Here is a 16,103-nt window from a genome sequence, read left to right as displayed (position 1 = left end):
CACCCACAGAGGCGTCCATCGAGGCACTGCCTAGACAATAAATAAATCTACGTCCTCTCATTCCATCTCTCCCCAAGTTTGTGGTACGTACATCGCTCTGCAGTTCATAGGCCTTCTTCGCTTGGATAATGTCGTTTTGATCAGGTAAGCATGTCCAGTGATGCAGGTGATTTCGATAATCAATGTCACTGACCAAAGTCTGACATTGTTTGGCCATCACAATGCCTAACATGTCCACCGGGCTACTGAATTTGGTCTTCCACTTCTGGAATTCCTTCTTGTACTCCCTTTCACTTTGAATCTTCCCTGCATGTATGGCACACATAATCTTGGGGTCATCTTCAATGCTCCGGGCTCCAATGTGGTGGCCTTTCTGTCTCTCGTACGCTTCTTTGTATTTGTACTAAAAGGAGAGAAATAAAGCCTTAGAAAACCAGTTTTAAAACCATATGCATGCTGACAACTACAGAAAACGTGAACACCCACAAGCAAATGGGTAAGAATTTCATATGGCAAACCTTTTGGCATCTCTTAATTTTAAACTCTTTTACACTCTCATAAGCATAACTGTAGCATATTCATATATCTTCATTGGTGCAGCCCTTCTAGCTACAATTCCAAACTGTGCTATTCTTCTCTGTGACAACAAGGGACAAAGTCTTAGAAAGTAGGAAGCAGGAGTGGGGGATACATGTGGAAACAATTGTGAAATGTGGCTCACCAGCCGCACAGTGGCCATTCAGCAATGTGACACCAAAAGAGGTTGGATGGAGGGGACTTACATCACTGGCAATGTCCCTTGAGGCTTTGGCACTTTTGATGGAAATAGCATCAGCCCTCAGATCATAGTCCTTCATCTTTGATTCATCCCATCCCTTGGTGTAAAGTTTCTAGGCGGAGGATAATACACAACAGAAAGATAAAAATGTTTTGGAAAAGTTAATAGGCCAGTTCCAGACAGGAAAGTGTAAGGTGGAAAAAGTATTTTAATGAATCCTAGAAAGGCTTAAGAGACAATCAGGAAACTTCTTACTTGGCTGATATTGGCAGAATTGCTCTTGGCCAGTAGGATTTCTGGGGTGTCCGGCATCACGTGGATGGAGGCTTTGTCAGCATTCCAAGCTTCTGTGTATAAATACTATGGGGGAAGTGAGATAAAACCCTTTTTTAAAGCCCATACATTACAGTTATTTTCAAATTTAACACATTTTGCGGTTAAAAAAAAAAAAAAAGCCTTTTTAAGATTATTCAGAGGTGAGGGAAGCAAAAGGGTACTGGGGATAGTGAAACATGACAATATTTAAATATTTAAACTGCCATATGATAGCTTCATTGCTAATATGAAGTGATATAATGGCCTCAATTATTAACTCCTTTCTTCCAGTGAATCTCAAAGCCTACTCATAGGAACTCCAAGGATGGAACCTGGCTATAGAATTATGATACAGTAGAAATCCTAGACTTCAGAGTTAATCCCAAATTCAAACCCAACGCCACTATGCCCAAGCTGTGTAATCTTGAGAAAGGTACATAATGCCTTATATTCCTCATTTCTAAGAGGGGAATAATCATATTTTTGCTGAGTGCTTTTTGAAGATTCACCATAATATATGTAAAATGCCTGAGTCACAGTAGGCACTCAACAGATTTTATGGTGTTTCCTATTCTTATTATCACTGCTGTGCTAGGTATGCTATAAAATAGAATTTCTAGAGAGTTTTAATACTTCAAGCTTTGGAGTTTGCTATCTGAGAGTCGACTTCCTATTCTGCACTGAGCACCCAATCTCACTACCTGAATGTTTGGCAGATGTCCAAGCAGGTGTGGAAGAAGTCAGGTAAGTTCAATTCAATCTAAAATGTGCATATTAAGGACCTATCCGTTGGATAAAGACTGAGCCCAGTATCAATACACAGATTGCTAGAACTCCGGAAAAAAGAAGTGATTATCTTGTGTAAGGGTACTGAAAGCAATAGCAGCAGCTCACTTCCTGGAGTAGATTTCCACAACTGAATATGGAAGAGCAAACCAAGCAACTAATTTGAGTTGCTCACTGGCACTGCTATAAACACCATGTTTCCCAGACTTCAGAACAAAATGCTAAATGGCTGTATATTCCTTACAGGATGCAGAAAGAGAAGTCAATGGTGTGAGTCTGCTCTGCCTAGGAGAATGTACAGGGAAAAGTAACGGATCGATGGATGTCTCCATGTCACTGCTCAGAAGAGTATGTGCATTACTCTAGAGAAATAGTCCTATGCTTCCTCATGCACACAGAGAATGAGGGGATACAGTGTGAAGAAGCACATGCAAGCCCAACTAGAAATCAAATAGAGGCTCTGTTGAAGGCCTGCATGAAAATCAGGCCCATTATATCTCCTTTCTCTGGAAACCCTTGAGGGCATTTCTCACTTTATGAGCCAAGTCCATGGAAGGTATGACTCAGGAAATGGAAACCGTTGGATACTCACCTTGCTCATCGTCAGGGCATTATTCTTGGCGAGGACAATCTCTGGGGTGTCTGTAATGCATGTGAATTGGAGCTGGTCTGCGGGCTGGCGGTACTTCCTCTCACTCAGGATTTCTCCAGCTCTCTTCACCTTCTCCACCTCTACAGAGCCAATGGGCACCCATCCAATGCCTCTCAGCCACTCGAGATCAGCCTTGTAAATAGCCTGAAAATGAAATAATGTCAAGTATTACCTCGACAGCCTGGTGTCTGATCTTAATTGAGCAGAGAGACAATGTATAATGCTGAATCTTACTTGTGTGAATTTCTGGGAAGACCCACAAAACTGACTGACTTTGGTGCAGTGGCTAGCCAAACACTTTGTCCCTGAAGGGAGCCGATGTTTGCTGGTTTAAAGACTCCTAAAATCTGTGCCCACTTTGGCAACACATATACTAAAGACTCGTAAAATCTAATAATATGCAATTTCATTGATGCAAACCCATTTTAAGGAAATCAGTGATTGCCACCTGACCGGAAGTATTTATTCTCTGATTTGATTGCCTGTTCCTCCTTGGGCAGGAATAATACTCTATCAGAATACAGCTTGTTCCCATCCCATGGGGCAGTGGCCTTCACAGCCAGCCACATATCATAAAGGTGAACACTACTAGCTGATCACATGTTGAATTAATGTGTTTTCTGGGGATAGCAAAAAGGGCATCTTTCTTCATGTGATTCTATATACATGCTTCTAAACCAAAGAGTACATGTATTTTTACTCTTATTTATCTTATCCTCAATCCCCTTCCTTGTGTTATAATTTAAGTAAAAAAAGATATTTTAGCTCTTCCTCATTTTTCTTCTTTGAATTTAAATAATTGGCTAACGGAGAACTTTTCTCATAAGTAAAGGTAACAGTTCTTTTTATTTGTATGGCTTTTGGGGAAGACTCTTTTTTACAATGCCATTGTGTTTATCATTCCTCCAAAAGTCACTCCTTGTCAGAAACTGATCAAAAAAACAAGGAGCTACTTACTATGCCAATGAGGTAGCATTTGAGTCCCAAGGACAATCTATTGGCTGACAACAGAGCTATTGTTTTCAGCTTCTTAGAAAAATTGTCTCAATATGTACAGTTCATTCTTAAACTTCCTTGCACAAGTAATAGGTATTTCTTTTTAAGTTAAGCAGTCAGAAAAATGATAATGCAATCAATTCATTTGGAAAATTAGGTTGTGTTAAACCAGCAATCCTGAACCTGGCATCAACGAACTTGAATGGAAAAATATTATATCTTTATTTTTATTAACCTCTAATTGAAATACAGCATTTCTTTCGATTATAAGTATAGGCTACAGATCATAGCAGCATTAGCACTATATGAGACTTTGTCAGCAATAAAGATCACAAATATTTTCATATCCTATTGCAGTTGTTGCAGTCATCCTGAAATATTAATGCTCATTACTTCTTTGAAATTAAACTAGTTATTACACCCAGTGCTAGATCTTTTATTTAATGTGTTAAAAAAGTATGCATATTACTACATCATAGATTTTTAGTATTTTCATAACCATATTTCGATGTGATCAATTTCTTCTGAAACATATATCCTGCATTTTATGCATTTCACGGCATTGTCTCGAGAAGCTGTCCCTAGTCTCACAGGACTGCCAAAAGATTCCATGGCACAAAAAAAGTTAGAACCCCTTTAAATAAATCTTTTAAACATGTGCTGATTTGGTCAGCACCAATGAGGTAATCTGTCACATGGACCCTTTCTATCCCTGAAAGGGAAAAAAAAGTAATTCACCTAATAAAACCCTCATCTCCTCCTAAGGGAAGGTGATCTTGTCTGAAACAATCCTTTCCTTTCTTTTGCTAATAACTTCCTTGTCCTACCCTCCTTCCTATAAAAACCTTCCACTTTTTTACAACTCTTTGGAGTTACCTTCTACTTGCTGTATGGATTACTGCCCCATTCATGAACTGCTTAATAAAGCCATTTAAATCTTCAAATTAACATAATAGAAATAAACACATGCTGATGAATATTAGACCCACTCACATCACTCTGAAGGTCATATGCCTTCCGGGCCTGAATGATGTCATTCTGATCAGGCAGACACATCCATTCATGTAGGGGATGTTTGTAGTCTATGTCACTGACTAAGGTCTGACACTTCTTGGCCAGCACCAACCCCAGCATGTCCACTGGGCTGCTGAACTTGGTCTTCCATTTCTCAAAGTCTTTCTTGTACTCCCTGTCACTCTGGATCTTGGCCATATGGATCGACCACATTATCTTGGGGTCATCTTCAACATTCCGGGCCCCAATGTGGTGGCCAAGCTGTTTGCGGTAGCCTTCCTTGTACTTGTACTGAAAAAAGTAAAGGGATATGAGTCTAATGATAAGAACATCTCATTTATATAACATTTTATAATTTCATACACACATTATTTCTTTGGATTTTTCCTTTCCTAGTGTGAAAGAGAAAGGTTAATATCATCAACCCCATTTTATAAAGTAGAAACCTAAAGCCTAGAAGGGTTTTAGGTGATTTGTTCAAGATGACATCACAAAGTAGGTGAGAGCTACTAGTTCTTAATATTCTTCCCTTCTATTAAACTGCACTACCTACTTTACATTTGATTGCTTAACAAGTAAAGATAAAATATCTTGTACAATCTAAAAGAACATCTACTTAAAGATGTGGCTATTTTTTTCCTAAAAATGTGTTGTTAAGGACATTTTAGAATATATCTCTTATAATTAGAATTAATACTGAATGCCCTGATTAAGAGAATGGGCTACATTTAGATAATCTCACCAGAAAATATCTTCCTTATTAGCCTGTTATATCTTTGAACTTTCACCATGAGAGAGTCATGCCTTGGGTTAACATTCTATACTTTTAAAATTCAAGAATAATATGTATGGTCTGTTTTACCATGAGATGATCATAGTGTGGGCTCTTCTAGAAAACGTTTTGATAATAGAAGGAATGAAGTGTAAATCTAAGGCATGGGGTCCCTCCAGAAGAAGGAAAGCCTGGATTTGGGTCCTAAGGAGCCCTGGTACAAAATGAGGGCACTAGATACCCTCAAGAGATGTTTCTCATGAGAAGGGAAGGGCTCCAGAGAAGGGACAAGTTGGTGCTGAGAAAAAGCTTCGCTTACTTCCAATTTCTCCATACAACCAGTCAGGGGCATCTTGGTAGGAGAACCTCACTAAAAGTTACAAAGAATGAAACAAAACTCTAAAACGCATCCATAATCTGGTCTTCCTTTAATGCCAGAATAAACGGACAGAAGTAGTAGGAAAGAATTCACATTTTTACTGGCTGACTTACACGTGCTGTCAGTGTTTCTACAAACATCTGCATCAATTGCTGCTCAACTTCTGAGGCTCAAAAATATGAACCCATTTTTAATGTCTATAAAACACTCATTCTTAAAGACTATCCTTCTATCCCTGACTGATTAACAGGTATAATGGACACAGTATCTCGTGGTTTTGTTTTTTATTTGCAACTTTGTACATGGGGGCAATCATTACATGAAATTGAGACTTGTAGAGACAACCAAAATTCTGGCAAGAAAAATTATAAAAGCTGCCATTTGGGAACATCTTTGAGTAAGAAATGCCTCTTCCAAAAACATCAACTTACATCACTAGCAATATCTCTTGAAGCCTTGGCTGCCTGGATTGGGATGGCATCCAAACGCAAGTCACAGCCTTCCTTCCTGGACTCTTCCAAAGCAAGTTTATAGAGTTTCTGTAGAAAAGAGAATCATTAATCATTACTCCTTTCATAAAAAATAAAGCTGTTTATGATTAGATTTTCCCCATCCTCATTTAAACTATAGAAAGAAATCCACAAAATCAAGTACGAGGGCGGGCTTCTACAAAACTGCTTCATAGGTGCCAAAGGACTTTAAGGCACATGTTCTAAACTTTGGGATTCTACTCATTGCTCAATTTCAAGAAAAAAAATCGGGGGGGCGGGGAGGAAGGTCAGCATGTGGTTGCCAAAATTCTGTTTTGCCAAATAAGCACATATAAAAAAAATATTTACTTTCACCATCATAATATAAAAGAAAGGCCATCTTAAAAGGAGAAAGAATAAGGACATTATTTTCCAATTGAATATATTTGGATTTAAGAAAAACTCAATGTATTGTATTTATTTTTTCTCATTTTGCTATGGAGTATCATCACAGACCATGATCAATCTGTAGAGTAGGCTTTCAGAATAATTGCCCTGATGAAACTGCTGGTCCTGAAAGAGATGCCTAGAAAAATGCTTGCATAGAACATTAAATGGTAACCAGAACATTACTGAAGCAGCAAAATAATACAGGGCATGATAACCACTGGGTTCCAATACCTCATCTGCCTGCTAAATAACTGTTCAATCAAGTAATGACTTGATACCCACACTGACCTGCAGGGGAAGGCAGTAGGAATATGATTCCCATTGAAGTATTTCTCCATAAGCGTTCCATTCCCTGATATCCTGTTGCTAAAAGGCTGGTCTATACTGTGGACCTACCACACAGGCCAAAATTGAATCAAGAGAGAACTCTTTTCTACTGATTTATAAGTTAGTTGAAACATTTTACTAAGGAAATAGTTACAACAGCTCATTTTTGCCTTACTGTTCATTATGTGATCAACAGTTTACTCACATCACTGTAGTTTATGCGGTTGTGTTTGGCGAGCATGATTTCTGGTGTATCTGGCATGACGTGGATCGTTTTCTTATCATTGTCCCAGGCTTCGGTATATAAGTGCTGTGGAAAAAAAAAAAAAAAAGGTGAGAAAAATTATTTTGGCATTCAGACATTTTTCTTTCGACTATGTGCCACTCACCTCTCAACAAAGTAGAAGAAAAATTACTGAAGTTGCATAAATTCCTACTTTTCATGTAGATAAATTACTATTTCCAAGAGTATGTAGCTTACTAGTTTACTATTTCACTGACTCCGTTATTACCGTTCCTTATTAAAATTCTTTAGCAATTCTGGAAAGTATAATTGGGTTGCGGTATTTAAACTCTGCAATTACGAAATAATTACAGCACATAGTACTTTTAATAGTTTAGTATCTTGAAGTATTATTAAGTGACTATGGTATTATAATGGAAAAATCATTTTGAAAGGTACCCTAAATCCTAAAGGAATTTTAGGAATGCAATAACACGTCAGATTTTTTTTTTACCTTTCTCTATGGTGAATTACTCAATCTAACAGTGAGGAGTAAAAACTCACCTTACTCATATTCATAGCATTGCTCTTTGCCAGAACCTGCTCTGGAGTGTCAGTTATGCTGGTAAATTTCAGGGTCTCTGGACGCTGACGGTAGATATGATCACTCAGTATCTCCGTGGCCCTCTTGGCTTTAACAACTTCCACGGAACCAATCGGAACCCAGCCAATGCCTCTCAACCATTCAAGGTCTGACTTATATAAATTCTGCAAATCAGCGGATAAGAAACATATTTACTAATTCAAACTTCAGATTCGTAGTTACAAAATAGCTAAAGAAATACCAAAGTATGGAGGAACAGATAAAGCTTCCAGCCTAGCTGATCACTCATTCACAAGCATTACTGAATCCTGAGAATAATTTTTTTCCCTGAGCATTTTTTGGTACAGAGGATTATACCAAGAATGATGAAAGAAGTTTTGTAAAAAGTAGAAGACACCCATGCTTGAGGGTATTACAGGATTTTAACACAAAAGCAGAGCTTCTTTAGCTTTGGAAAGTGCGCTCTAATAGCTTCCAGGAAGACCCCACACTCAGACCAATGCTGTGAGTGTTGCAGTCACAAAACCTCTTGCCTTTTTTTTTTTTAAGGGAAAAGAGGTGAAATTCAACTATAGTAATGAGTTTCAACATGCAGTAATGCTAACCTTCCTAAATCACACTCTTGCATTTTTTAAATTGTGATATAATTAACATGTAACAACATATTAATTTCAAGTGCACCACATGATGATTCAGTATATGTATATATTGTAAAATGATCACCACAAGAAGTCTAGTTAACATCCATCACCACACATAGCTACATTTTGTGTGTGTAATAAGAACTTTAAAAACATCTTTATATCCACCTTCAAAATCACAAACTGTCAAGTGTATAACGTGGTGTTGTAAAGATAATATATTAGATATTACCCTAATTATTCATTTTATTTTACTCTCAATAGTGCATGCTGTTTTTAAGAATTAGATGACCAGTTTTGAAAAAGACAGGAATATCTTAGTATTTTCCTGTCAGTAGGTATAAAATATGAATGTTTATTAAAATAACTTAGCACAATATACTTCTGTTCCTACTTCTTCCTCCCTCCACACCCACATGTTTCTACCTCTTCAGCCAAAAATGTGCAGCCATATATTTTTGAGAATTCAGTTTCATCTAATTCATGCAAAGGAAGCCTGAATCACCAGGAAGAAATATACCTGTATATAATCACCAATATATATTTTATTTCCTCTTTTACATATGACTTTTGGGGAAGAAAAACTGAAATAAACTGTAGTGCTTTCCGTGGGAAACCCTTTTTAAACATTTAATCATATGTTGTTTAAAATATACAAATACATTCCAGGGCGCCTGGGTGGCTCAGTTGGTTAAGCGACTGCCTTCGGCTCAGGTCATGATCCTGGAGTCCCTGGATCGAGTCCCGCATCGGGCTCCCTGCTCGGCGGGGAGCCTGCTTCTCCCTCTGACCCTCCCCCCTCTCATGTGCTCTCTCTCTCTCATTCGCTCTGTCTCAAATAAATAAATAAAATCTTTAAAAAAAAAATAAAAAAAATAAAATATACAAATACATTCCAGTCCACTGGCATTAGTAAAAAGCCAGGGACACGTCTTAGATCTGCTTTTAATGTGCAGAACCAGCCTCAGGGGTACTCACGTCGCTCTGGAGGTCATAAGCTTTCCGAGCCTGGATGATGTCATTCTGGTCGGGCAGGCAGGTCCACTCATGCAGAGGATGTCTATAGTCCACATCACTGACCAAGGTCTGACACTGCTTGGCCAGAACGATACCAAGCATGTCCACCGGGCTGCTGTACCTGGTCTTGTATTTCTCAAATTCTTTCTTGTACTCACGGTCACTCTGCACTTTGGCAATGTGCAGAGACCACATTATCTTGGGGTCGTCATGTACTGCTCGGGCACCAATGTGGTGACCCAACTGCTTACGATAAGCTTCTTTATATTTGTACTGAAAGAGAGAAACCAGTGAATAAGGAGGGAGCACCAAGGGCTACTTCCTGTCATTGTTTTTGTGATGAGGCTTTTCTCTGAAATCCTTAAGACATTAGGGGAGTTTCAGGGTGCCTGGGTGGCTCAGTCGGTTAAGTAGCTGCCTTCAGCTCAGGTCATAATCTCATGGGTCCTGGCATCAAGGACCCCGTCATCGGGCTCCTTGCTCAGTAGGGAGTCTGCTTCTACCTCTGCCTCTCCCCGCACCCTCACTCATGCTCACCCTCTCTCAAATAAATAAAAGATATTAGGGGAGTTTTATCACGTGCTGCTGAGATGCCACACACTGGAAAATGCTTACTCCCAACAAAGAGGATGTACTCATTTGCACATTTCCACAGAATCATACCACAACGATCCCTTTATATTATGGTAAAAAAATTTATGTTGATAAAAAGTGATTAAAAAGTGAACTTTGAAAAGGTGAGTTGAATTACAGTGATAAACAGTGTCTCAGAAGTCGGTCATGTGGGTGGACTCAACTGAGAGGTTTATTAATCTTTTTTTCTAGGGCATTCTGAGAAACAAGTTCCCCTGAAAAAATAATCTGGAAGAGGTAGTTTAAAAATAGGCAATTTTTGTAGTTTTAACAGGTACAAAGTTTCAATTTTGCAAAATGAAAAAGTTCTGGGAGTCTATTGTACAATAGTGAGAATACACTTAACGCTGCTGAACTATACACTTGAACATGGTTAAGACAGTAAATTTTATGTGTTTTTTTTAATCATGATTAAAAAGAAAAACCTACAAAAATGGACAATTTGCTACTATTTGGATTAAAATTGAAGTTGTCCAGGAATCTGAGGTCTTCATTTTCAGGGTAAAGGAAAATTGATTTTGTGGGCCCCTCAGCAAGGACACATTGCTTTTCTGCTATCCTTTGTCCTTCCTCAAGTCATGGGGGGAGAACTCTGTAAAAGCCTGCTTCTTTCCTGGCATCTTTGTCTTGAGTGTATCCTGAGAAGAGCTTATAAGGTTTTATGAGCTCAACAGATGTCTATCTAGCTTTAATCGAGGTACTCAATCTTATTAAGCAAAGACCAAAGGACAAGAGTCAATAGAACCACATTCCAGGCAAGGCTTTGTCTCTATGATGCTTGTGATCTTGGGCAGGTTACCTACTGTCTCAAATCCTCAATTTATTTGCCTACACAATGAAGCAGGTAAGATGGGAGACTACAGATCCATGGATGATGACTACAGAGACTTCCAGCCATGATCCCCCGTACAGGGCCTTGGCATGTCGGCAGCAAAGGGAAGGATGTGATCAGCTCTTACGTCACTGGCAATGTCCCGGGAGGCCTTGGCAGCCACGATAGGAATGGCGTCGCTTCTCAAGTCATAGCCTTCTTTCTTGGCTTCTTCCATGGCCTGGCGATAGAAGTTCTGAGGAAAGAAGTAATGGTTTTTAGATATAGTACTCACTTGTACTCTAAAAATGTATTTTTGTCAAAAGAAGACTACTTTGGATGCAGAACTAACTGCACTAATATGTTAAATCTTTTTAGAAAATCTCTTTCTTTTACTTTCTATTTATGCAAGCCATTTAAGGTGAAATTTTACATTCAGCAGGTTTTAACATTGCAAGTTCTCTTACACAAATCCTTATAGATTTTAGACACCACGTCAATAGCTTTCAAATGGGTTGGATTGTTCAGCACTTGCTCTTCTCATGAAACAACCAAGAAATGTTGATTTATTTAACTCCAAATTTGAATCAGAAACAATTTTATTAGCACAGAATATGGGTGCGTAATAATGCACAATACCTACCACTATGCGTACATACGCAAAATCGAGCAGTGCTGAACTAAGGGTAATCTGCTGTTCCTGAGCGTCTTTGTTAATATTGATTTGCTCCCTATTCATTTTGTCAACTGCTAGAAACTGCTAGCAGACACAGGAATAGCAGGTACCAAGGATTTATGAGTTGAAAGCACAAAATTGATAAAATTATATTTGATCTTTTTTTTTTTTTTTGCAAATTGGAAAAACCACCCCACTGTTCAGTTTCTGTGGCAGGACAGATACAGAAAGTGGAACACAGCTGTTCCATGGGAACACAGTTTGAGAACCAGTGCATTAAACAAATCATCTATATTGGAGGTAGTCAGCCTTTTTCACTTGTGAGCCACCTATAGGAATTTTGACCAATCCTATATCATGTTAAAATAACATTTTAAATAATTGCTGATATTGTTTTTTAATCAAAACATAAGTAAAAATATACATTTTGATCATTTTTAAACATAAAAAGTAAAAATTGTTGCATCTCTTAATGTTATTTTTGTGATTTATAGGAACTCATGGTACCTTGATTGAAAAGGTTTTGGTGGAATTAAATGAATTAAATTGTCTGGCACAGTTTTTTTTTTTTTTAATACTCTCAGGCATGCATCACATTAATGCACAGGTATGCCTTTCTTTCTTCTCTCTTTTTAGAAATAAAATCTTTATAAAATCTTACCTAAATATCTTAATGTATGTCTTAATATTTAAAAATGTGTATTTTCCTTATTTTGAAAAATTTCAAACCTATAGAAAAGTTTTAAGAATAGTACAATGAACAGCCAGCTACCCATTTATTAACACTTTTGCCATATTTACTTTGTCTCTCTCTTGTGTGTGTGTATGTGTGGTATGTATATTTCTTATTTTCAATAATAACCAATTGGGAGTAAGTTGTAGACATCATGACTTTCACTTTTAAATACTTACGCTCATGTATTGCCTAGGAATAAAGTCGTTTTTACAACCATAATACATTTATTAAATTTGGGAAGTTTAATATTGACACAATACTGCTATCTAAGAGATAGTGAATACTCAAATGTCACCAACTGTCCCAGTAATGTCCTTTATAGCAATATTGCTTTTCTACCTAGAATCCAATTCAGGAGCATGAGTGGCATTTGGCTGTCTCATCTATTTCTAGGCCTTTAATCTGTGCTTTTTGTTTTAAAGTAAAAGAAGCGTGACTAAAAAAGAAGTGGACACCACTTTAACGCAGGGGCCCTTCCAGGCGGATAACTTAGAAGGGTCCTAGGGAAGTGGAAGCTATGCTAAGTGATCTGCTTAAACCAATGCAAGCCAGCATACCCATTGGAAAGACTTTGTGTTACACCTCAAGGACACCTAAAGTTTGAAGGTAACTCATCTTTATGCCTCCAGAGACATAGTTCTTAAACTGGTCTATGATGGAGTAACTTAATCCTTAATTTCAGTTTCCCCCCTTTCCTCTATTAAGAGTTACTGAGTCAAGGAAAGCAGTCACAGAACCCATAGATAGTTCTAGAAAAAGGATCTGGAAATCACTTATGGTTTTAAGGGCAAACAATGACCTTGATTCTTTAGGGCTTTATCTTTCTTCCTACTTTACAATGTTCTGTATTTTGTCATTGTATAAGGCTGTATGAAGACAAAATTTTAAATGTAAGGAAAGGCTTTAAATAGTGTGGCAGAAATAATGAAAGCTAATTTGCTTCATTATTATGCACCATTCTCATGTTATATTGAATTAAAAATGCTGGAATAGTATCTGAATTTTAAATATGATGCAGAGGTGCTTAATTTTTAAATGACTTAAGCATCCCATAAGGAAGCTACTCTATGTTTTTAATGTAGATTATTAATATGTGACAAATTACATTCTTCCCAAGATAAGATTTTACAAGGAAAAGCTAAGGTGAAAATAAGAATAAATTTGATACATTTGAGATAAAATCCCAAGGGCATTTGGACTTCTTAAAAATTCCTGGAAATGTTTATTTTATAACTGGAGAGTCAAATAGCTCCTCTAATGTATTTTTCCTCGGAGGATGCTGTCCTTACGCATAAGTGGAAAAAATGTGTCTAAATCATCTCATGTCTTCAGGCCAGACAGATTTATTTCATTCTTTCAATATTTGAAAAAGATGCAGGGTTTCAAAAAAGAGAATACTTCTGGTTACCATCAAGACGTTTTAAAGTTTGTTTGATAAGTTATTTACCCAAGAGAACTAGAACAGGTAAATGAGCATTTAAGAGAAAAAAAGTAAAATGTGGTTGCTTTTTTTTTTTTTTTGGTTTATATTTATTGAGCTAAGTATGGAATGAAGGTACCAGTCGGGTTGAGAAAAACTCAGGAGAGCTATTCTGAAATCTAATCTTCAGGAGACAGCCTTTAGGAAATTAACATGCTCATGTAATTTTAAAGAAAATAAATCCAGCTGAAAATTGTAGAAATAAAAGCCCAATTTCCTTTTAGTCTGGAAAAAAAAAAAAACAAAAAAAAAACCCTGACCAAACAAACAAAAAAAAACACCTATCTCATCTGACCTAATTTTAACAAAAGGGAAAGGCTTAAAAGATCATAACAGTTTGGGATAGAAACTAATTTCATCTGTGTGGGGTGAGACAGACCTCTTGGGAAAAGCTAAACCAAGAGAGAAGCTCTGTGGCCAAGAGAAAAACTGCTCACTCAAATTGCCAAGGGCAATCAAATACTTATGATCAGGCTTGTCCTCCAGTCTATTTAATAATGCTGGAGGAAGGGAAATTGTATCCTCTTCATTTCACTTGTCATGGTTACTTGATACAACATGCCTCTTCTTTAGGGACACATTATTATAATAAGAAGTAGTTAATACAGATAGAAAAATGAATATGGTCAAGTCTTGAAAATGAGTACTTAATTTTCCAATGTTCTCAAACTGAAAAGTCCCTCCTTTTTTTTTTTTTTTAAATGAAGACACACAAACATGTAAGAAATCATTCACTTCTTGAATAAACCAGATAATTGTTGACTTTGGCAAGTACAACTGGGCAAGAAGCTGTTTCTGCAGCAGTATTTCTGGGTTGCCAGATATGTGATGACAAGTTTGGTGAGGCAGGAGATAACATATAAAAAGTATATTTTATTGTCCTCAATTCTGAAATGGATGGATTTGAGAATTCTCATTTCAGTTCTTGTAAATAAACTTCAAGTTATTTTGAGCACATTACATAGACCTAATATGCATGGTAACTTGAGTGTAAAGGGAAGAAATTAAAGTTTAATAAGCATCTATTTTGTGCCAGGCTCTAAGCTGGGCATATTATATACAACCTTACTTAGTCACCACAAAAATTTTTCAAGATATGTATTTTTATCCCATTTCACAGGTGAGATAACTGAAGAAAAACTCACAGAATACTGAAGTACTAATCTGATAAATAGCAATCATTATTTTAAAATTAAAATTATAATAAGTTTCAATCATTAATAGTTGAGAGTTTTTATTCTCCTGACATAGAAACATTTTTGTATTTATCTATTTCTGTATCTTTTTATCTATCTACCTCTTGATAGATGGCACATATATTCAGGGTAGGGTGATGGGCATAAAAAGACAAAACTAAGCTAATTGGTGCACATGAGAATTAAATCCAGAATTCTAAATTTACTACATCAGCAAAAAATCAATGTGTTCAGATCAAGAAACCAAAACAAATGGTCTTACCTCACTATAATTTATTTTATTTTGTCTTGCTAACATAATTTCAGGTGTATCAGGCATGATGTGGACTTGGATCTTGTCTTTGTCCCAGGCTTCTGTATATAAGTGCTGTGAATGATAAAAAGGGTAATGAATGAGAAAAACAATGTTTGTTGTAAATAGGAGTCTCCAGTTTAGAGATCATGACAAAGTTGAAAGCTAGCCTCCTCACTATCTATGCTGTGTGCTATATGCCAATACTCTTTGATCTCTTTGAAATTACAAGATATTTATTGTCACTAAATATAAACATAGACTAAGATATGAAAAGAAAACGTGTGTTTTTTGTTACACAATCACCTCCAATTAAATTACAAGCAAGTATTTTCCAAGCATATACACATATCCCTATGTGCTGTGGCTACATTAAATTCTTCCCATGGTTTTGTTTGTTGTTTATGAACTGCAAATGTAACTGGATATGCCGTCTCCAGATTTCTTTTTGATAAATTATGGAGATTTGCATTTGACTTGTTTGTTTTATACTCACCTAGATAAGTACCCAATGAGAAAGAAACCTTGATATCAAACCATATATTACTCTCTTTGATTCAAACAAGTTGACCACCAAACATCTATCCTATTCTTTGGCTATTTCACAAAGGATGTCAAAGCAGAAATTCCCACATACATTTTTGGAATCCTGATGTAACTGAATAGAGAATGCAATCAAATCACTAAACACAATATGGCAATTGGATAAAATGAAAAACACTAAATTAACCATAGATATTCTCAAGGACGTATGGTTCCATTTTAGTTTCTCCCCAATTGGGGACTCACCTTGTTCATGTTGAGGGCGTTGCTCTTGGCCAGCACCTGTTCCAGGGAATCAGGCACACTGGTGAA

At 36.9% G+C, this 16,103-nt stretch overlaps 1 protein-coding gene across 1 annotated transcript in view; it reads right to left on the bottom strand.

The window, feature by feature from the left end:
* Window positions 1–16,103, bottom strand: part of NEB (nebulin) — a 195,348-nt gene that overhangs the window by 89,740 nt on the left and 89,505 nt on the right. Inside the window, exons 66-77 of the mRNA XM_032402834.1 lie at window positions 16,038–16,095; window positions 15,219–15,323; window positions 11,017–11,124; window positions 9,386–9,697; window positions 7,727–7,930; window positions 7,145–7,249; window positions 6,124–6,231; window positions 4,521–4,832; window positions 2,472–2,675; window positions 1,034–1,138; window positions 783–890; window positions 92–403 (exon numbers count right to left, since the gene is read on the bottom strand). Of these exons, the coding sequence (XP_032258725.1) occupies window positions 92–403; window positions 783–890; window positions 1,034–1,138; window positions 2,472–2,675; window positions 4,521–4,832; window positions 6,124–6,231; window positions 7,145–7,249; window positions 7,727–7,930; window positions 9,386–9,697; window positions 11,017–11,124; window positions 15,219–15,323; window positions 16,038–16,095 (2,041 nt within the window). The remainder of the gene's footprint in view (window positions 1–91; window positions 404–782; window positions 891–1,033; window positions 1,139–2,471; window positions 2,676–4,520; window positions 4,833–6,123; window positions 6,232–7,144; window positions 7,250–7,726; window positions 7,931–9,385; window positions 9,698–11,016; window positions 11,125–15,218; window positions 15,324–16,037; window positions 16,096–16,103) is intronic.

Source organism: Phoca vitulina, unplaced genomic scaffold, assembly GCF_004348235.1.
Source record: "Phoca vitulina isolate PV1807 unplaced genomic scaffold, GSC_HSeal_1.0 scaffold1, whole genome shotgun sequence".
NCBI classification, from domain to species: Eukaryota; Metazoa; Chordata; class Mammalia; order Carnivora; family Phocidae; genus Phoca; species Phoca vitulina.
The sequence above is the reverse complement of the archived record's forward strand: the minus strand, read 5'-3'. Positions and strand labels throughout refer to the sequence as shown.